Here is a 23318-nt window from a genome sequence, read left to right as displayed (position 1 = left end):
AAATCCGTTTCTGAGTATTATTTAAGACTGAAAGCCATAACCTCAAACATCAACATAACAGTCGTACCTCTACGAAAGTTTTGTTTTTATATATTACAATCAATAATGATGGCACCACTTTCTTGTACTAGAAACTCCTGAATGCACGCTACACGCAGAGCATCCTAGTACCAACTTTGCCTACAAAAACTGTCCTGCTTTAGGTAAATTCAAAATGGCGCCGCTTGTCTAGGCTGTGAACTCATACTCTCGTAAAGCCTACAGTGTATTGCCAACCTCCGCAAATTACAGTATCACAGAGAACGAAGAGAAAGCAAACGAAGTAGGTACCTATGTGCCGTTTTGACAGTCTGTGCCACATACAACCATAATAGCCCCGTGTGCGAGTTCCCAGAGTTGAACAGGTTCCGAGCAGCAGTCGAAGATTTATCGGCAATATTACCCTGTAATCCGGTGGTTTGTGATCCGATTTTCATCGCGGCGTGTAGTTAAGTGCTCAAAGTGTTGATTGTGCGTGAAGTTGGCCGTTTTCCGATACCGAAAGTGGCAGAAAAATGCATCTTTTCCACTGTCATTGTGCTAGAATACCAGGTTCACTTCGTCTTTTTTGTGTGTGCGAAAAGAAAAAGCAGCTCTGATCAGTGAGAAAGTGAGCACATCAGCGCAATGATAGAGAGCAGTGAGAAGTGAGCAGAGATATCGTAGAGCTAGGGTAAAGTGAAGTGATTAGTGAGTATCGTGAGCCATGAGCACTGAGAAATGCCAGGGTTGCTACCAATACCAACCAACCGATTATAATGGTACCCAGTGAGAATGTATCAGTGACGAGGTGAATGAAAGCAAAGAAACGAGAAAGTTTCAATAGCAAAGTGTCATAAGCAAAAAGGTTTGTTTACTGTTTTTAACTACATTGATGCATTTTTGTTTTAAATGAAAACTTTGTAAGGTACACTCCTACACTCAAACACAAGTTGATTTGGTAAACCAAAATGTTTTCGTGTTAATATTTTTGTTTCGGCTTGCTTTTAGTTGATATTACCTTGAAATCGTGAAACAAGTTTGAAAAACGTTGAATTAGTCTCATCATCAAAACGAATTCATTGACTTGTTGAGATTTATTCAAACGACTCAAGCAATAAATTGACGAATAATAAACACCATTTCCATTCATATTTTGTTAAGAGCCAGTTCGCGAGAACCGCAACCCCCTTTCCAAGGGAAGTTGTATCGATGTTCTCCGATCAGGCTGAAATTTTCAGGGATTGTTCTTCTATATAAAAGATGATGTTTTGCAAAATATTATATTTTTATATTAGGGGGAAGTGGGACAAAATGACCCCCAATGATTTCATGTCACTAAACATGCAAAATCACAAAAACTTATATAACTATAGTAAAACTGCACGGATTATGTTGAAATTTGGCATGAATACTCTACGTTATATAAACTTTGAGATTGGCATGGTATATGGATTTTGAAAGTACTTCAAATCGAAAAAAATGAATTTTTCATAAAAAATTTAGTGATTTTCAAATCGATATTTTTCCTACCAACCGAACTAGGTCAAAAAACTAAATATGACGTTTTGTAGGGTAACTCATGGGCTTTCATTTGAGGTGTAATCCGGATATGCCGTTTCAAAAATTTTCGAAAAAAATTTTTTTTCGGGATAGTGTTTGAACTTGAGCCATTTTGCGAGTACCGCAACCACCTTGTCTAGAGAGGTTGTATTGATGTTCTCCGATCGAGCTGAAATTTACAGGAGTTGTTTTCCTATATAAAAGAAGATATTTCGCAAAATTTCAGATTTTCATATTAGGGAGAAGTGGTACAAAATAACCACTAATGATTTAATGTATAAAAAATTACAAAATTAATTAAACTGCTATAAAAGCGATAGAAGAGGCCCAGATAGCCGTAGCGGTAAACACGCAGCTATTCAGCAAGACCAAGCTGAGGGTCGTGGGTTCGAATCCCACCGGTCGAGGATCTTTTCGGGTTGTAAATTTTCTCGACATCCCAGGGCATAGAGTATCTTCGTACCTGCCACACGATATACATATGCAAAAATGGTCAATCGGCATAGAAAGCTCTCAGTTAATAACTGTGGAAGTGCTCAGCTGAGAAGCAGGTTTTGTCCCAGTTGGGACGTAACGCCAGAAATAAGAAGAAGAATAGCGATAGTACCCGACCAGAACCACATAACAAGATTATAACACATTCCTATCAGCAGCAGTTAAAAATAACAGAAGTTGATATAATTTTGTTATCAAAATGGCTTTGTTCTCAACTTGTTATATTTTTTGTAACAAATTTATAACAAGATTTGTTATATTTTTGACATCGCATTTATAAGTTCGTTGCAAATATCATCCGATGTCATAAATAGTAACATAGTTTGTAATAATTTTATTATTTTGTAACATATTTGCAACACATTCTGTGATAATTTTGTTATAACTTTAATAGGGTTTGTTATATTTTAGTTTCATTTAGAGCAAATTTTGTTAGAATTTTTGTTATTTTAACTACTAACGGTACATGGGTTATAACAACTTGTGATATAAAAAAATCATATCAGGGGAACACAATCTGTTATAATCTTGTTTCTTCCGTCTGGTCGGGTAAAAATGCACGAATTTGTATGAAATTTGGCATGTTTACTTTACGTTATATGAATGATCATTTTGGATAAAAAAATGTATCAAATCGAGAAAAACCTGTTATTTTGTAAAATTAGTTTTATTTTTCAAATCGACTTATTTTTGGTCAACCGAACTAGGTTGAAGTTTTGTAGGACAATTCAAGGGCTTTCATTCGCGGTGTACCGTGGTGAATCAAAATCCGGGCGGTATGAGCAGCGTATGGAGGCCTCTTGTAGGTAGTTGTAATACCGAATATATCATACCGTGTTGCCGCTGCCATATCTGAAAGAAATGTCACTTTCTTGCAAAAGTGATGATGTGGATAACAATAAGTCATTGCACCAATGTTTTCGTTAGCAGCTTCGGCGGTTCAGTAGTAAGCGTTGTTTCTTCTCACGCTGTTTAGATGGGAATCAACTACCGCATTTTTTTTAATTTGGATAATGTTTGATGGGTTTGATTAGGAGGGTCACATGTATGTGTATATGATGTTATTTTTGCTAGAGATCAATTTGTAAATAATTGAGTTTAGCTTAGTTTAGACTGACTGTTCATATGGCTGCTATGAGACACTGTACTGTTTAAATCTTGAATGGAATTTTGACTTTTACTAGCCTTGATGTTTGCAAATTTCTCGAAAGAGTAACTTTGTGTATTATTATGTTACAATCACTACTGCTGCAACGATTGCCTCCATCTAAGCGCCCCTCGAATGCATATATACCATCCATGCGAATTAGTGGGGGAAATGCCAAGTGTGGGAATGTCAAGTGGGGGAATGAGAATTGAAAAAATTACCTTCTCATTGTTGATTGAACGATGTGAATGCAAAATCGTTTATTAAGTGAATTTTAATTCATATATTATTACTATATGCTTATTAAAACTGAATAATTACAGATAGCGCTCTGAACTACCCTATATTAAATTTAAAAATTTGAATTTGTTTGCCTAGTAAGAGACCAAATGTAAGTAATAAAAATATGCTATACGATTATCTCTAACCAATAAATGTATACCTTTGAGCTGATCTCATCGGGGACATTGATGAGATTGTTGAACAGACCTCCGTAAGGCCAATACGTCGTAATAACTACAAAAACAGCTATTTTTTTCATTCAATATAGTTGTATAAATGTTTCATTCAATATAGTTGTATAAATTGGTACCGTCTGAATTTTGATTCACTACGGTACACCGCAAATGAAAGCTCCTGAGTTTCCCTACAAAACTTCATATTTAGTTGTTTGACCTAGCTCGGTTGACAAAAATATAAGTCGATTTGAAAAAAAAAAAATAATTTTATTAAAAAAAATAAAACTAATTTTTTTATCAATTTGAAACTTTTTTCTAATCCAAATACTATGTTCATTTTGAAGTTTATATTACGTTAAGTAAACTTGCCAAATTTCATGCAAATTCGTGCATTTTTACTATCGCTATTATAGCACGTTAATTGATTTAGTATGTTTTTATATATTAAATCATTAGTGGTTATTTTGTACCACTTCTCCCTAATATAAAAATCTGAAATTTTTCTAAATATATTCTTTTATATAGGAAAACAACTCCTGCAAATTTCAGCTCGATCGGAGAACATCAATACAACCTCTCTAGACAAGGCGGTTGCGGTACTCGCAAAATGGCTCAAGTTCAAACACTACCCCGAAAAAAAAATTTTTTTCGAAAATTTTTGAAACGGCATATCTGGATTACACCTCAAATGAAAGCCCATGAGTTACCCTACAAAACGTCATATTTAGTTTTTTGACCTAGTTCGGTTGGTAAGAAAAAAATCGATTTGAAAATCACTAATTTTTTTATGAAAAACTTGTTTTTCTCGATTTGAAGTACTTTTAAAATTCATATACCATGCTTATCTCAAAGTTTATATAACGTAGAGTATTCATGCCAAGTTTCAACGTAATCCGTGCAGTTTTACTATAGTTATATAAGTTTTTGTGATTTTGCATGTTTAGTGACATGAAATCATTGGGGGTCATTTTGTCCCACTTCCCCCTAATTTAAAAATCTAAAATTTTGCAAAACATCATCTTTTATATAGAAGAACAATCCCTGAAAATTTCAGCCTGATCGAAGAACATCAATACAAGAAGGGGTTGCGGCTCTCGCGAACTGGCTCTTAATGCTGCCTCATATCAGTTTAATCAAAATTCTTAAACATGCTTAAAGCATTCAAAAACAATACATAGTATAAAGTTACGAGCGATAGGTGACATTCCACGTTTTAAAAATTTAAATCTTGCAATATTTAGTTTTTTCAACTTCATAAACTATTGACATTTATGGAACAAAAATAATATGCATGTGTCAGAGGAGACTTAAAGCTATTACACGAAACATGCACCGTACTTAAGGAGTTACCTTTGGGTTTGGGCTTTTGCACGATTTAGTGAAAAAAAAAGCCAAAATATCTAAGAATTAAGATTAACCATCAACTAGACGTGTAAAATAGAAATATTAGTAGTTGAACGCTAGTGGCGTAGTTGTTACAAAACTGATTTCAATTTTTATTTCTTTAAATTATGTTTTTTTATTGTTTGTTCAATACCATGACGTTGTTTTGGTTCTTAAAATTAATCTGACGCTTTGAGGCCCGGTACTCACGCTGTCAGTTCGTGGCAAACTAGATGTTGGTAACACGAACAGCAGCGACATAAGCATTCTTAGGTTAATGCTTCTACTACGTGTAATAACAGAGATATGAACAAACCACTTTTGCATGTTTTTGAAAAAGCGTAGTACCGTGTTTCTTGCAAAAGTTTAGAACACCCCCTAACCTAAAAGCAACATGAACTTTTGCAAAAAAAAACTGGTGTACACAATTTCTCAAACACTTTGAATATAACTTATTGTAGATTTTTGCACTTCTACGCAACTAAAATCACGATGTTTTGATTGGTGATCACACTGTGCATTTCTTCTACACGCTCAACAGCACATAACCAATTCCAACAAAATTGTTAGTTTAATTGAATCACAACTTTATCGGATCAACTAAATAAGATAGTTGTTAGATAGGCTAGAGCGAATCTTTATGAAGCTGCGAACCCTTTGATTTTTTACAAAAACCAGCGGACCACTTTAAAATGCCCTAACAGCAACAGAACCGGAACCGGTTCGACCAGAATGGACTGAGTTGTCAACGAATGAAAGTGAACCGACACTATTGGCATTTTTAATTTTATACCCGGGGTCAGATTAGACCCTTAGACTCGCAATAAATGAACGAAAATGACTGTGTCATTCCTATATTCGAACTGTCAGCCACACAATTTTATCAATGCTTACTTCTTTGAGTACAAAAAGACAAAGTCGAAGACTCATTTGGTAATAATCTAATGAATAATGGCAAATGGTTTTGTAAACATCTCTCGTTATTTTATTTATTGCCAACGGTTAGAATATATACCCCAGTGACTAGCTTAGTATGACATTGAAAGTGGCTTGTTACCAATACATTTCTATAATTATTAAATTTGATAATAACCTATTCTTTTCAGTTTTTTTCCGGTCAACTGACACCTTTTGACATCGATTGTAGCTTTACGGCCGCTTATTTCTGGTACTAAGCCACCTCAACACATGGGCCGGGACCAACGGCTTGACTTCTTATTCAGCCATTTAATCCCTCAGAAAATCCCGACGGCGTCGACGGGAATTGATACCCGACCGACTGGGGTGAGAGGCAATCACACTAACCACTACACCATCGACTCCACTTTTGAAAATTACAAAAATGTAAACAATCCATTTTTGACATTTCGTTGTGTTTGGGTTGAACCTGGAGCGAAAAAAACATTTTGCCAGCTGTTAGTACGAGAAACTAGGTTCGCTCTATCAATGAACAAAATCGTCGTAAAAAGACAAGCATATTCTTATTTATTCTGGCGAACCTGTTCCGCTTTCCGTTGCCGTTCAACTATCATTGCGTTTGAACCTTCAGTGTTCTTGAATTGAGAATTAATGGGAAACTTATAAAGTAAGTACTAAGAGTAACAGTAGCGTAGAACCGGTACTCGTCAAAAGGGGTCGGTACTAGGAACCCTAATTTCCACTGATTGCAGAGTGTTTTAATTTTATGCAAAATTTAGGTGATGTAGAAGACAGAACTGAGGCTTTTGAGCAAAATTTCGCAGCCACCATGAGGCAAAAGTTGGTAATACATTTTTAAAGCAAAAGAATTAAAACATGTTTAACTACATCAATTTAGGATATCAATAAAAGAAAATTACTGGCAATAGATGAAATAGGAAAAAAATATTGTCAAAATATTAATATAGTAGATATTAACTGAAATTTGGAAAAAAGAACTGTAATTCTGAATATTCTTGTCAAGTACAAGAGTATTTTTTCGTGTAGTAAAGCTATACGTCATACTCAAGTTAGTATTCTGAACTTCCTTTCCTCGTTTTCCATTCTGGGGATTCACACGTTGGGGGTCCGCTACATGGAATTACTCGATGGTTGGATGTTCACTGGTTGTAAAAAATGCCAACTAAAAAGCATTTGAATGTCAAGAGAAGATGTCAAACTGACTTTTGCGTCTGAGTACCATCGCACAGTGGTACCGCCCATAGGTCATAAATCAAAAAAACAAAATGTCGTGTTTGTCACTCTTTTACCTTTTCATGGATTAATTATGATCTCAAGATTGTAAAAACATAAACATTAATGCCGTTCCTGTATAATATTCATAGTACGGCTATGAATGATGGAGTGTATTTTTCATGTCTTAAAAATATGTTGAAAATTGAGCGATTTCAGCACTTTGTTAATAGTCTTCGCAAACCAAAATCAATTGATTTATCAATCAGTTTAGATTACAGAACCTTAGTACAGATGTATATCTATCACTTCCAATACATTTTAGAGAGTTATGTGACATCTAAGAGTCAGTATTGATGTGAGTAATGAGGATAGAAATATACTCACTTGGAAACTACATCACTTTTTTTGAAGTACGTTTTTGAACATGTTCTTAATCACATTTAATCAAACTTCTACCATCACATAATCATATTTGAGTAGGAAAATGAACCTGTGAAGGTTTTAGCTGCAAATATTTGCAAATAAGATAGCAGCGTGCCTTCGAAGTTGTTAGTTTTTACCAATAAAGGCAATGATAAAGATATTCATAGAATTTATTACATACCAGTATAATTGTAGCTAACTGAAATGAATGCACAAAATAATAAAATTTTGCACTACTAATACTTCAATTCAATATGAATACACTTGCAACATTGTACTTTGATTTAATGAGTAGTTTTAGTGACGGCGCTTAGACAAAAAAAAAACCCTAATATATTAGTAATGGTATAACAGCAATTCTAATATATATGACATGACTATCCAAAGTGTGGGAGAAACAACATGAACGTGTTATTTATTTTGTGCATCTAAATAAGACCTTCAACAAAATTCCAGTATCTATAGATCCAGCGCTTAAAAATATAATTGTGAGAATAAAAAATATATTTAGAAGCAACAATATATAAACAAGTAATTACTTAATTATTTCATAATTAAAAGTATTTGAAACATAAGGTTAATTACATTAGGTGACATGTTCGTTATTTGGTTTTGGTAGAGATTTTATGTGAAATTGGCTTAATCAAATGATAAATATTTCAAGTATTTATTTGGTATATACATCTCCGGCATTTAGAAAAGTGTTCAATAGCTTCTTATATCCACATACTAGAAAGTAGGCTTTTGAGCATGTAAAGCAACTATTAGCAGGGAATCTTCTCGAGTTTAAAAAACAAAATAATCCTGATATATTGCTTTTAATGTTTAGATTTCATGGTTCTTTTCACGATACTAAATACTTAAGCTAATTTTGGACACGGAAGGAGAGATAATTGCAAAGTCGATTTTATGGACATATAATCATTCATATAACAGAGCCTTCGCATTATGATCTCCGCATACTTATAAGAATTTTTGAAGTGATATGAATTACGACATCAACCTAGACGGAGGTTAAACAGTCAAAAATAATAAATTTGGCAATTTCTGATGGTATTTGCCACCAAATATTAAGTAAAATGATTTATGACCGCTTCGTAGAACAAATGGAACCACTGTGCATCGCATTGAAGTCTCCATATATAGAACAAATGTGTATGTATATGTGCGTTTCGTGACGATTTGCTCTCCAGATGCGTTAGTCTGGAACATTTTCACCAGCTGCCAGTCATTCCAACTAACGGGTCGGATTCGCTAGATGGAAGGCAGTCGTGTTCCAACCAGTGAATCCCCGCTGTATACAATTTGTATGAAAACCAAAAACAAGCCAATCATTATGAATTACCTTAAATAATCGTGAGAAAGCTAGGAAATAGTATGTTTTTCAGTAAATTCAACTCCAACCGATCAAAATGTCACTTACACTGTTTGGGCCGCTCATTCATTGAAATACAGGAAACAATTAACAATATGTAGTTAGGTATATGGTTTGGAAGTAATAGTGCGCTATTGGGCCTTCCATAGCCAAATGATAACGTCCGCGGCTAAAAAGCAAAGCCCTGTTGAAGGTATCTGGGTTCGATTCCAGGATCTTTTCGTTATGAAAATTTCCTTGATTTCCCTGGGCATAGAATATACATATACAAACTCGAAAATGGCAAATTTAGCAGAGAAATATCTTAGTTAAAATCCGTGCAATTGTTTATAAGAACACTAATCTGAGAAGCACGCTCTGTCCCATTGAGGAAATAATGCTAAGAAGAACAAGAAGAAGCAAAAAGTTAGGCGCGATCCCTTACTCCGCATTACTCTTTATATGAAATTGTGATAGATTATCATTACTACTCACTATAAAATATCTATGCTTTGCTTCCAAAAAAAAAATGTGCACACGTTAATGTTCTATTTTTAATCTTCTCTTTTTCAGATAAAAATATGTGAAAGCAAACAAAAATCAATTTAATTTAACATCTGTACCTATGACATCCAAGTGAAACTTACTGTACACAAAAACAAGTGAATATATAGTCAAAACTGACTTCAGCTAGAGCACAGGCACCGAAGCAGTGTTGTGCTCGAAAGAATGCAAAAGTGAGAAAAAAAGGTGAAGCCAAGTGATTAGTAAATTCGGATTTTGGCTAACTCCGTGTGTTTGTTCTCTCGTCGGTGTGTATATTGAGTGTATAAAACCGTGAATGTAAATTTCAAACGGAATCATCGAGTGTGGGAACGAAACAAGAAGTGAAAAATCGGATCAAATGCGTTGACCCATCGTGTACGAAAAAAGAACATCAACAGCAGCAGCTCACGTGGCTGACTGCTGAGGCAAGAAACAATCACCAGTCTCCAAGAGAGGCCAATAAAACTGACGAAAGTAAAACCGAAGGAATCCCGAATTTTCCCCGGAGTCCGCCGGAGGCCGTCGCACTTTTGCGTCCGCCTTGGCTGACATCCGTGTCTTCGTACGCCAATGAATCGTCGGCAATCATTGGACAAGCCAGGTGAGCAAGGTGAAAATTTTAATACTTTTTTTTTTTTGTTGGGATTCTATATGGTAAAGGTAGTTGGTATTGCCCACTGATTTTACAGAATGAAAAAAAAAAAAACATGAGCTCTCTTTTCCTGTCTGCACCGTACTCCCATTATCTGATACTAAATGGCTACTCTTTGTTTTGTGAAAAGAATGATCCATGAGACAGATCAATTTCACTGTTGCGAATGAGGTTCAAAAATCAAACAATCCTTTCAGATATATATATATATATATATATATATATATATATATATATATATATATATGGGGCCCAGATAGCCGTAGCGGTAAACGCGCAGCTATTCAGCAAGACCATGCTGAGGGTCGTGGGTTCGAATCCCGCTGGTCGAGGATCTTTTCGTAAAGGAAATTTTCTCGATTCCCAGGGCATAGAGTATCTTCGTACCTGCCACACGATATACACATGCAAAAATGGTTAATCGGCAAAGAAAGCTCTCAGTTAATAACTGTGGAAGTGCTCATAAGAACACTAATCTGAGAAGCAGGCTCTGTCCCAGTGGGGACGTAACGCCAGAAAGAAGAAGAAGAAGATATATATATATATATATATATATATATATATATATATATATATATATATATATATATATATATATATATATATATATATATAATATATATATATATATATATATATATATATATATATATATATATATATATATATATATATATATATATATATATATATATATATATATATATATATATATATATATATATATATATATATATATATATATATAAACTGTTGATATAATTATTATAAATCCGTCTTACAATGGCAGTAGGTAGTTATCATGAAATAGACAAATATTTACTTTGCGTTTCATTCAATTTATTGGCTATTACCTGAATCACACAGTCAGAAAATTGTGAAGATGAGCAGAATGAAAAGTGAGCTGAGAAAACGTCGAGTGAGATGTAGCTACAGTTTTAGAGTACAGAATTTACCTCAGTAAAAATAAACGAGAGCATAAGCGGCTGACTGAATGAATGAAAACCGAAGCAAGTGAGCAAAACGAAGTAGCAAAAACATTCCCTATCATACGGGTAGCAAGTGGGAATTGTGTGGGTAATTAGTGATGCTGGACGAATGATTTCAGGGTATTTTGATCGTGAGTATTGCTTGGATATCATGAACGTCAACAGGCTTCGATGTTTAGTCAAGTAGAAATTGCGGTGACGAAAACAGTATATTAGTTAGATAATGCAGAGGTAGAAAAACCCATGTAAATTACAGCATAAAAACACATAATGCCAGTTTTATCGCAAATTTACACCGCACATCGTGCAAAATTACGTCACCAGCATGTAAATTTCCGCTCGACATCATGAAAACGATCATGGACTCTTAAGATTACGGAACAATTCGCATGCATGATGTTGATGTAGTTTCGCATTATGCGTAACGGAAATTTTGCGACATTTTTAGCATTCCTTTTATGTGCATGATATAACGCTGAATTTTATGAATAGATCGTTTTTTTCTGCGAAGATATTTAACTTGGCTAAACATGATATTTTGTAAATCCACTCTTACTTGTCTTCAAAACCATCTACACCATATTTAAATTGCACAAACTTATTCATGCAAGCAATTTTATACGTTGTGTTGTATGCATAATAAGTCATCTCCAGAACTCTCTCAATTTTACTGTTAAAGATAAGCGATGTTAATTCATATTGGATGAGAGCGCTTTATTTATTTATTTTTTTATAAGACAGTGTCACCAGAAACTTTTGAAAATTTTTCCACTAATTCTGTGAAACATTAACTTCCACAGAAATCGCTTCTTAACACTACAAATTATTTCATGTATTTCATCAACCATGCGATCTGGTTCGAATAAAGCCCCGAAATATCATTAAAATGTTTACGAAGAATTTCATCAAACTTATCTTGTCTTCTCGTCATGAAATTGCAAGGGGATTGCAACACAAAACTTGGGGCCTTCCTTAGACGAGTGGTTAGAGTCTGCGGCTACAAAGCAAAGCCATGCTGCAGGTGGCTGGGTTCAATTCCCGGTCGGTCCAGGATCTTTTCGTAATGGAAATTTCCTTGACTTCCCTGGGCATGGAGTATCATCGTACCTGCCACACGATATACGAATGCAAAAATGGCATCTTTGGCATAGGAAGCTCTCAATTAATAACAGTGGAAGTGCTCATAAGAACACTAAGCTGAGAGGCAGGCTCTGTCCCATTGATGATGTAATGCCGAGAAGAAGAACACAAATGCCGGAAAACTTATTCCGTCTAAAAGCCCAGATGGATAAAACTTTCAGAAGTACTGCCCACTACTGAAAATTACAATTTGTATTGTAAAGAATGCTTAGAGGACTTTCTGGCAGAATTCTGAACTATATTCTTAAGTTCAAGGTAAGATTACTGGCAAAAACATCAAGATTTGTGGTAATACCTGATGAATTTGTTGCACTTGGGCATTAGAGGAAAAATGATTGAATGAATATGAATGGAGATTTTGATAAAACTTTTGGATGATTTGGTTATCAATTGGATGAGAAATTCCATATCATAACTTCAGCATAACCCATGAAGAAAAGCTTGGTGGAATATTTGAGGCAATTTCTAGAAAGAGAACATTAGATGTTTTTGAGAAGAGGAGGTTTGTTAGAATTTAATTACTTCAATTTTACCTGGCATTCTTACGAATGAGTTTTCCTTAGAGAGGTTGTCGAAACTTGCAGCAAAAATATGCTCAGAGAGTTCACCACAAAATATGACAGAATCTAGTTAAATTCACCCTAATGAATATACCGTTAGGAATTATTGACATTCCACACTTAACTGTTCAGCTGTTGAGATTTCACAGGAATCAGTAAAATATGATTCCTGTGAAATCTCAACAGCTGAGCAGTTCGGTAAAATAAATTAACGAAGTACGGTGAATTTTTACAATTTTCGGTAAAAAAAAAACACCGAACCCTGTAAAATTTGGAAGGAATTACGGTGTTTTACTTCATGGAAATATTCAGCTATTGAGATTACGGTGTATAATTATAACTAACAGGCTAGATATTAAACTTAAAAAGATTACCAGGATATGTCGGAAGAAGGTACAATCTAAATTCATAATCTCTAAATTTCTTGCTGAACCCTGACAGTGAAAACATCAAAAATACCAAAAATTGTCAAAGATCGGTACGAGTTTCACCAAGAAATCTTCTTTATTTTACCGCCGGTTTGCTCTCATAAATTGCGAAAGTAATTCTGCAGAATGAGGATTTTTATGAAGTTCCTCTTGTAAAAGCATAACTGTCCCATATTGATTTTGGAACCCACACCTATTTTCTATATACTTTATTATGCATATATATATATATTTATATATACTTTATTATGCATATAAAAGTTAACACACTTTGTTTGAAAATGTTGTGCAAAAATATGAAGTTGGTGCAGTCCCATATTTAAAAATAAAGGCATAACTGTCTCTATATGAGCTTTCAACCAGAATAGCAACTGCAAAACGAGAATTGTGCTCATGTTTATATGTTTTGCTGATCTTTTGATGAGTACAATGAGTTATCTGTGCGGTGATCCCAAATGAATATAGCATGCAAAAATGTACTAGAAAACTATTAACATTTGTATGGAAAGACAAACTAGAAAATTCGAGCGGTATTTTCTCAATGCCTACTTATTCCATATGGGACAGTTATGCTTTTATGAGTAGTGTTCAAAAATTACTTAAGAAGTTTTCATGCCGTCAGAAATTTCTCAAGCAATTAAATAAACATTTCGCATAACATTTCTTTTGGAAGATTGTTTTACAGATGTCTTAGAATAGTTTCACCATAAAATCCTTTGAAAGTGTCTCAGAAGTTTCTCCCAATATTCCGATGAAAATTCTTAAAGACTCAAACAATCCAAATTGTGCAAAATAAAAACATGTTTAGACATCTGGCATTTTTATCATAATTTTCATGGAAGTTTCTTAAAACTATTAGATAAAGTCTTACAAAAATTCCCTGAAGTGAAATGCCTGGATTATTCCTTAAAGATTTTCAGGAATATAATTATGCTTATTGTTTATAAATATCTTGGAATGCTATCATCCACACATTTGAAAGCTTTTAACAAATCCTCTAAAAAACTCATGGATTTCTGGTGAAACGTAGGACTAAAACTAAGTGAATTTATTAATGAATGATTGAAGGACCAGCTTAAACCTTTGATTAAACTTTAAAATCTGGCTTGTCTTAAGACACATAGGCCTAAGTCTGCGTCGTACATAGATCTGTGCAGCACCGAAATATTTCTGATCGGCGTCACGCCGTTGAAAAATATCGGTGGTGGCAGCGTACATCGGCTTAAAGAAAATTTCGAAAATATAAATTATGTCACCAAAATTTGCGAACAAAATACAACAACAAAAATGTTTGAAATCACATTTTGAACAAGATACCCGAATAATTTCAAAAGATTAAACACCGGATTTACAATATTCTTTAAAGAATCCCAGAATGGCTACCAGAATCCCAGAATTGCTATAACAAATCTAGAATTCCTATCGGAAATCCATAACTACTATAGGGGTTCCAGAATTCCAAAAGAAATCAGACAATCTGGGATGTCAGAATTCTCAAATAAAATTAAGAATTACTTTCTAAATGGCTGAAATCCATCTGACATCCGAGAATTTCTAAGAAACAACATAATTATTGTAATGCCAGATTGAACATAATTATCTTAATGAGTATCTTTGTACCTGCCACACGATATTCACATGCAAAATGGTCAATTGACATTGAAAGCTCTCAGTAAATAACCGTGTAAGTACTCATAAGAAGTTGAGAATTATGCTCAATCCCAGTTGGACGTTACACCAGAGCATACCAGATCTCTCAAATAAATTCAAAATTCCGTACAGGAATCTCAAAATTATTTTTGAAATATCAAAATTTGTATTCATTGCAACAATCTCAAAGCATGAGTAGCAACCTCTGAAGCTCCTCGGGCCAAACGGAAAACGAAACTCCAACAACAACAACCTCTGAAGCTAACTACTAGTAGCTTTGTAGTAAATGCTACCTTTATTCATAGCAACGAAAGATGTAGACAGAGAAATGACACAAAAATGTTCCACTCGTGTTCCACATATAGCGTTTACTATTGATAATGTAGTAATCTCAACTTTACTACATTTTATTCATACTGCCCATTGTTTAAACAGCTAGTTGATATCCTTAATTGATAATTGTTGTTTTTTTATTATCTAATTCGATATCATATTTTGTTTTCGTTCTTGAATCTTTTTGAATTTTTGTTTAAGTTACAAATTTTATATAGTTATCATATAGGGTGTCGGTACCAATGGTTGTAATGTACCAGTAGATTGGACTATGGAACAAAACGAACATTTTTCGATAAAAACGACATGTGCTATTTTTTGTGAATAGATAGACTCTAGTTAAGTCGATTTGCCAAATTTCAGCTTATTATTTTATCAAAAAGTCGTATAAATAATAAAGTTTATGCAAAAAATTTGCTCCCTTGCACCAATAGTGGCCGTCGTGTTCCAGTAGTGGATCAACGGATGGAAGCAGTTTTTAAAATGGATGTATAAAAAAGAAAAAAAGCCCTAGAGATGATCTTTATGCTTCATTCGAAAGATATTAATTGCTGTTCCGAGGGAAAAATGTTAAACCTATTTAAAAATTAACCATTTTGTTTAAAATTCCTTGTTTCATTCCCGAACGTCTACTACTGGAGCACTAGCGCAACTACTGGAACACGTGTACCAATAGTGGCTCAAGTGATTTTATGTTAAACAATTAGTTTTATCACTCTTTTTATATTTTTCCCATATAGTAGAGGTTGAAGTCTTTCTGTTGACGCCAAAAGATCTTGGTTAACACTCCGGCAGCTGTGACTACTTTCACTTACACGAAGTGCTGTGACCCAAAATCAGTAGGAACGGTATTTTCAACTCGCTATATCTCAGTGAGTTTTCATTCGATTTCTAATCTTTTTTCACGTATCAATTTTCCCAGGTATCAAGATTACTGCAGAATGTTGAGAACTCAAATTTGTACAGTATTATAATCTTGAGAACTGAAAAACCCGAGGCAAGTCTTAAAAAAATGCTGTTTTTTGCAAATAACTTTCTTTTTGTCGCGAAGATCTACACATATTTTTTGCTTAAAACGAACACAATTTAATAAGATATTAGAATATGAAAACTTTTTGGTAATTTATCTTGAAAAGAACCACACAATCATCACAAATTTACGTATAATACAGATAAAATGCTTATTTTGTTTGTAACTTGAAATTTATCGCGATGACCAATACATATTATCACCTTTAAATGTACATATGTATATAGTGAACAACATTGCTGAACAATGTTGTAAGTTTATCTTTCAAGAAACTACAAAATTTTCACTAAAATACGTATAATACAAAGAAAATAATCATATTCGTTTGTAACTTGAAATTTCTCGAGATGACCAATGCATATTATCACCTTTAAATGTACATATGTATATAGTGAACAACATTGCTGAACAATGTTGTAAGTTTATCTTTCAAGAAACTACAAAATTTTCACTAAAATACGTATAATACAAAGAAAATACTCATATTTGTTTGTAACTTGAAATTTCTCGAGATGACCAATACATATTATCACCTTCAAATGTACATATGTATTTAGTGAGTAACTTTGCAGAACAATTTTGTAATTTAAACTTTCAAAAAATTACAAAATTTTTACAAAACTACGTATAATACAAATAAAATACACATTTTTGTTTGTAACTTGAAATTTCTCGTGATAACCAATACATATTATCACTTTCAAATGTACATATGTATAAAGTGAACAACTTTGCAGAACAATGTTGTAAGTTTAACTTTCAAGACACTACAAAATTTTCCCAAAAATACGACGGGGTTGGTGGTCTGATGGCTACCGCTTCTGCTTCATATGCAGAAGGTCATGGGTTCAATCCCAGGCCCGTCCCTTTCCTCGTACTTTGTAGTTGTATATCTCTCACTTGCTTCTATCTTCCATTCTAAATATATCACACTCAAACTATTCGTTCATAGCAAACGCTAGAACCAGAGACGGACAAGAAACCGTTTCCCTAACGGTAGGAAGCGTTCCACGCGCACGCCTTTCTTACGCCTGATACATAGGCAGTCTGCTAACCACAAAAGCAAACCTCTCTGCCATGCCTTTCCCCCAACCCATACACTCCCGCATGAACTGACGTGGATGCAGTGGAATATACGGTCTACGTGGGAGTCAGTTCAATGCATCATCAATTCCTCCCCCTTCCCCTCATTGGTCTGCATTCTGACGTGGCAGGTGCCATTGTTGCCTAAAAATAGAAGATCACCAGCACTTATACACTGAGGATGCCTGTTAGTCCCAAGCAGTCATTCGGTTGGTTCCTTGTGTAAGTGCAGCTGATCTGGCGATACTGGAGTGCATCCACGGGCGGCCAATCAAGCTCAAGCTCAAGCTCAAAATTTTCCCAAAAATACGTATAAAACAAAGAAAATACACATTTTTGTTTGTAACTTGAAATTTCTTGAAATGACCAATACATATTGTCACCTTTAAATGTACATATGCAAATAGTGAACAACTTTGCTGAACAATGTTGTAAGTTAAACTTTCAAGACACTACAAAATTTTCCCAAAATTACGTATAATACAAAGAAAATGCTCATTTTTGTTTGTAACTTGAAATTTCTCGAGATGACCAATACATATTATCACCTTCAAATGTACATATGTATTTAGTGAGCAACTTTCCAGAACAATGTTGTAAGTTTAACTTTCAAGACACTACAAAATTTTCCCAAAAATACGTAGATTACAAAGAAAATAAACATTTTTGTTTGTAACTTGAAATTTCTTGATATGACCAATACATATTGTCACCTTTAAATGTTCATATGCAAATAGTGAACAACTTTGCTGAACAATGTTGTAAGTTTATCTTTCAAGAAACTACAAATTTTTCACTAAAATACATATAATACAGAAAAAATACTGATATTGTTTGTAACTTGAAATTTCTCGCGATGATTCATACATATTACCATTTTCAAATGTAAACATGTTTTTAGTGAACAACTTTCCAGAACAATGTTGTAAGTTAAACTTTCAAGGAACTACAAAACTTTCCCAAAACTACGTATAATACAGAGAAAATACTCATTCTGGTTTGTAACTTGAAATTTTTCGCGATGATCAATACATGTTATCACCTTCAAATGTACATATGTATTTAGTGAACAACTTAACAACTTTCCAGAACAATGTTGTAAACTTTACATTCAAGAAACTTAAAAAAATTCCCAAAAATATGTATAATACAGTAAAAATACTTATATTGTTTGTAACTTGAAATTTTCCGCTAAGAACAATACATATTATCACCTTTATATGTACATTTTTATCTAGTGATCAACTTTCCAGAACAAGGTTGTAAATTCAACATTCAAGAAACTACAAGATTTTCCCAAAACTACGTATAATACAGAAAAAATACTTACCTTGTTTGTAACTTGAAATTTCTCAAGTTGACCAATACATATTATCACTTTCAAATGTAAACATGTATTTAGTGAACAATGTTGTAAATTTAACATTCAAGAAACTACAAAATTTTCCCAAAATACGTATAATACAGAAAAAATACTGATATTGTTTGTAACTTGAAATTTCCCTCGATTTCACCTTTAAATGCACATTTTTATTTAGTGAGCAGCTCTCCAAAACAATGTTCAAAATTTAACATTCAACGTATGATACGTTGAATAACGTATAATACGTTATTAATAATAATTAATTAATTAATACGTGTAATAATACTAATAGTGAAAATACTCATTCTGGTTTATAACTTGAAACTTCTCGCGATAACCTATACATATTATCACTTTAAAATGTTCATATGTGTTTAGTGAGCAACTTTCCAGAACAATGTTGAAAATTTAACATTCATGAAACTACCAAATTTTCCCAAAAACGCGTATAATACAGAAAAAATACTTATTTTGTATGTAACTTGAAATGTCTCGCGATGATCAATACATATTATCACTTTCGAATGTTCATATGTGTTTAGTGAACAACTTACCAGAACAATGTTGTAAACTTAACATTCAAAAAACTACAAAATTTTCCCAAAAACATGTATAATACAGAAAAAATATATATATTGTTTGTAACTTGAAAATTTCCGAGATGACCAATACATATTATCACTTTCAAATGTACATATGTAGGTTTAACATTCAAGAAATTACTATATTTCCCCAAAAATACGTTTAATACTACAAAAATATCCGTCTTGTTTGTAACTTGAAATTTATCGATTTGAACAACTTCAAATTTGCATCTGTGTTTAGTGAATAACTTTTAAAAACAATGTTCTGAGTGTAATTTTCAAGAAAATACCATGTGTTTTTCAAAAATACAGAAATACAGAAAAAAGTACCGTAATTCGGGGTGTAGTTGATCAGCGGGGAGAAGTTGATCATTCCCGTACCCACATGTATGGAATGTTATAAGAGCTATGACACGATTTCAATTATCACAATTTCTGAGTTGTGGCATTACCTGATAGCTACTCTTTATTTTCATAAATTCGGTTTGGCGTTCAAGTTAATTAGTTCATTGAAAAACAGATTTTTTAGGAAATTTTTCATGAACTGTTGAAGGGTTCTTCTCCAAACAATCGACTTTTTCCACGGCTATACAAAGCTACAGCTACAAAGCTACAGTTCCAATTTCTAAAATTCGTATATAAAGCCTCAAATGTTCTCAATTCGAATAAAAACAGCTCTTACATGAAGTGTCATACTAATATTCTTTAGTTTTGCATTCGTTTTACTTAACCGATTAACATAAATTATGATATTTGGTTTAGTATGTAGTGGGTAACGCACTATCAAAGTTACCCGCATTATCAAAGATACCCCGTTTTACGGTACTCATATTGTTTATTACTTGGATTTTTTCACAATAAAAATCATATATAAATGTGTATATGTATGTATTTAGTGAACATCTCTTCAGAACAATGTTTTTAGTTTTTTTCCTTAAAAAAAACTATAATATCAAAACAATACCCTCCTTATTTGTAGCTTCAAATTTCTAGCCCAATTTCTTGACCAATGCATGTTATAACCTTAAAATCTCGTAGACTTATGATCTCACCCCAAAAACCAATGGTAATCGAGTGTGTAGCTCCTTGTTTCAAGCAAATGAATGAGCAACTATTACCACTGAGAGATAGAAGATGTTCTTCTCTTCATCGTAACATTATTGAATAGCGTGTAAATCCATTTGTTTGCTCAGTGATTACAAGCTACTCATTTGGTTACCAATGGCTTTTAAAGCGAGATCATAATTTATAGACAAATTTATAGAGAAATGTACTTACGCATTTAGTGAACTTTTATGAATAATGCTGCAAGTTAAACTCTGAAGATTTTTTTTTTTTTTAAATACGTATAATACAGAAAAAATACTCTCCCTGGCTTGTAACTTGAAATTTCTCACAATAACCAATACATATCATCAACTTTATATTTTCATATGTTTTGAGTGAAAACCTTTCTAGAGCAATGTTGTTAGTTTGATTCTTAAGAAACTACTATATTTTTCCATAAATACGTATGAAACAGAAAAAATACTCTTCTTTACAGTAACTTGAAATTTATCGCGATAGCCAATACATATAATTAACTCCATATGTATTTAGTGAACTATTGTTCAAACAATGTTGTCAATTTACCTATCATTTAACTAAAATATTATCTTTAGTATCTACGTGTAATATAAATGTACTTTTCTTCAGTGTGACTTTAAATTTTAAATTTAAATTTTAATTTGAAATATCTTGCGATAATTAACACATAATATCACCTTCAAATATATATTGGTCTGTGATAAAAACTTTCCAAAAATACATTGGTATGTCGTAAAAGACTTTCAATAACATTGATGTTATTTTAACTTCCAAGATACTGCAATATTTGTCCAAAAATACGTGAAATACAGAAAAAAATATTCTGGAATGAAACATTTTTTTTGGAGGCCGATACATATGTTGTGTGAATAACTTTCAAAAAAGTACAATATTTTTTTAAGACTACGTATAATACAGAGAAAAAATTTGTTGTGTTTATAACTTATAATTTCTCGCGATGACCAATACAAGTTCAAGTCATTTCTCCCTTGCTCAATATTTCGTATCTTGATATCGCTAAATACATGCACTTCAAACATATGTACATTAAAATTTGATAATATGTGGTGGTCATTGCGAGAAATTTCATTTCATTCATTTCAATTTAAGAATTTTTTGGGAAAAAAATGTAGTATCTTGAATGTTAAATTACAAGATTGTTCTGGAAAATTGCTCACCAAAACCATATGTACATTTAAAGGTAATAATATTGATTGGTCATCTCGAGAAATTTCAAGTTACAACCAATAATAGTATTTTTTCTGTATCTTACATACTTTAGTAAAAATTTTGTAGTCTTTTGAATGTTTAACTTACAGCATTGTTCCGGAAAGTTGTTCACTAAATACATATGTATATTTGAAAGTGATAATATGATTTGGTTATCGCGTGAAATTTCAAGTTACAAACAAATATGAGTATTTTTCCTGTATGTACATATATTTGGGAAAAATCTGCTGTTTCTTGAATGTTAAATTTACAACATTGTTCTTGAAAGATGTTTATTAAATACATATGTACATTTTAAAGTGATAATATGGATTGGTCAACGCGGAAAATATCAAGTTACAAACAAGAATTTTTTTTCTGTATTAAACGCATTTTTGAAAAAAAAAAATAGTTTCTTGAATGCTAAATTAACAATATTTTTCAGCAAAGTTGCTCACTAAATACACATGAACAATAGAAATGTTTAATATGTATTGGTCATCGCGAAAAACTTAAAGTTACGAACAAAAAAATTATTTTTTTCTTTAGTACACGCATTTTTGGGAAAATTTGGTAGTTTCTTGGAAACTAAACTTACAAAATTGTTCTGGAAAGTTGTTCACTAAATACATATGTACATTTGAAAGTGATAATATGGATTGGTCATCGCGAGAAATTTCAAGTTACAAACAAGAATTTTTTTTCTGTATTATACGCATTTTTGGAAAAAATGTAGTTTTTTGAATGTTAAATTTACAATATTTTTTAGCAAAGTTGTTCACTAAATACACATGTACATTAGAAATGTATAATATGTATTGGTCATCGCGAAAACCTTCAAGTTACGAACAAAAATAATATTTTTTCTTTAGTACACGTATTTTTAGGAAAATTTTGAAGTTTCTTGAAAGTTAAACTTACAAAATTATTCTGGAAAGTTGTTCACTATATACATATGTACATTTGAAAGTGATAATATGTATTGGTCATCTCGACAAATTTCAAGTTACAAACAAAAATGAGTATTTTCTTTGTATTATACGTAGTTTTAAGAGAATTGTGTAGTTTCTTGAGCTTCAAACTTACTTAATTGTTCTTGAATGTTGTTCATTAAATACACATGTAAATTTAAATGTATAATATGTATTGGTCATCGCGAAAAACTTAAAGTTACGAACAAAAAAATTATTTTTTTCTTTAGTACACGCTTTTGGGAAAATTTGGTAGTTTCTTGGAAACTAAACTTACATCATTGTTCTGGAAAGTTGTTCACTAAATACATATGTACATTTGAAAGTGATAATATGGATTGGTCATCGCGAGAAATTTCAAGTTACAAACAAGAATTTTTTTTTCTGTATTATACGCATTTTTGGAAAAAATGTAGTTTTTTGAATGTTAAATTTACAATATTTTTTAGCAAAGTTGTTCACTAAATACACATGTACATTAGAGATGTATAATATGTATTTGTCATCGCGAAAAACTTCAAGTTACGAGCAAAAATAATATTTTTTCTTTAGTACACGTATTTTTAGGAAAATTTGGTAGTTTCATGGAAATTAAACTAACAACATTGTTCTGAAAAGTTATTCACTAAATACATATGTACATTTGAAGGTGATAATATATATTGGTCATATCGACAAACTTCAAGTTACAAACAGAAA

The 23318-nt window shown here is 32.6% G+C and overlaps 1 protein-coding gene across 3 annotated transcripts in view; it reads left to right on the top strand.

The window, feature by feature from the left end:
* Window positions 1-297: 297 nt before the first annotated feature.
* LOC23687431 (mucin-5AC) overlaps window positions 298-23318 on the top strand; it is a 111362-nt gene continuing 88341 nt past the window's right edge. Inside the window, exons 1-2 of one of the 3 annotated variants that reach the window (XM_021853485.1) lie at window positions 298-886; window positions 9569-10142. In XM_021853485.1, coding sequence (XP_021709177.1) covers window positions 10112-10142 — 31 coding nt within the window. In that variant the 5' untranslated portion in view covers window positions 298-886; window positions 9569-10111. Of the gene's footprint in view, window positions 887-9568; window positions 10152-23318 lie in introns of all 3 variants that reach the window. The other 2 variants (XM_021853480.1, XM_021853495.1) reach the window with 2 other exon arrangements.

Source organism: Aedes aegypti, chromosome 1 (assembly GCF_002204515.2).
Source record: "Aedes aegypti strain LVP_AGWG chromosome 1, AaegL5.0 Primary Assembly, whole genome shotgun sequence".
NCBI classification, from domain to species: Eukaryota; Metazoa; Arthropoda; class Insecta; order Diptera; family Culicidae; genus Aedes; species Aedes aegypti.
This window is presented reverse-complemented; position numbering and strand designations above follow the sequence as displayed.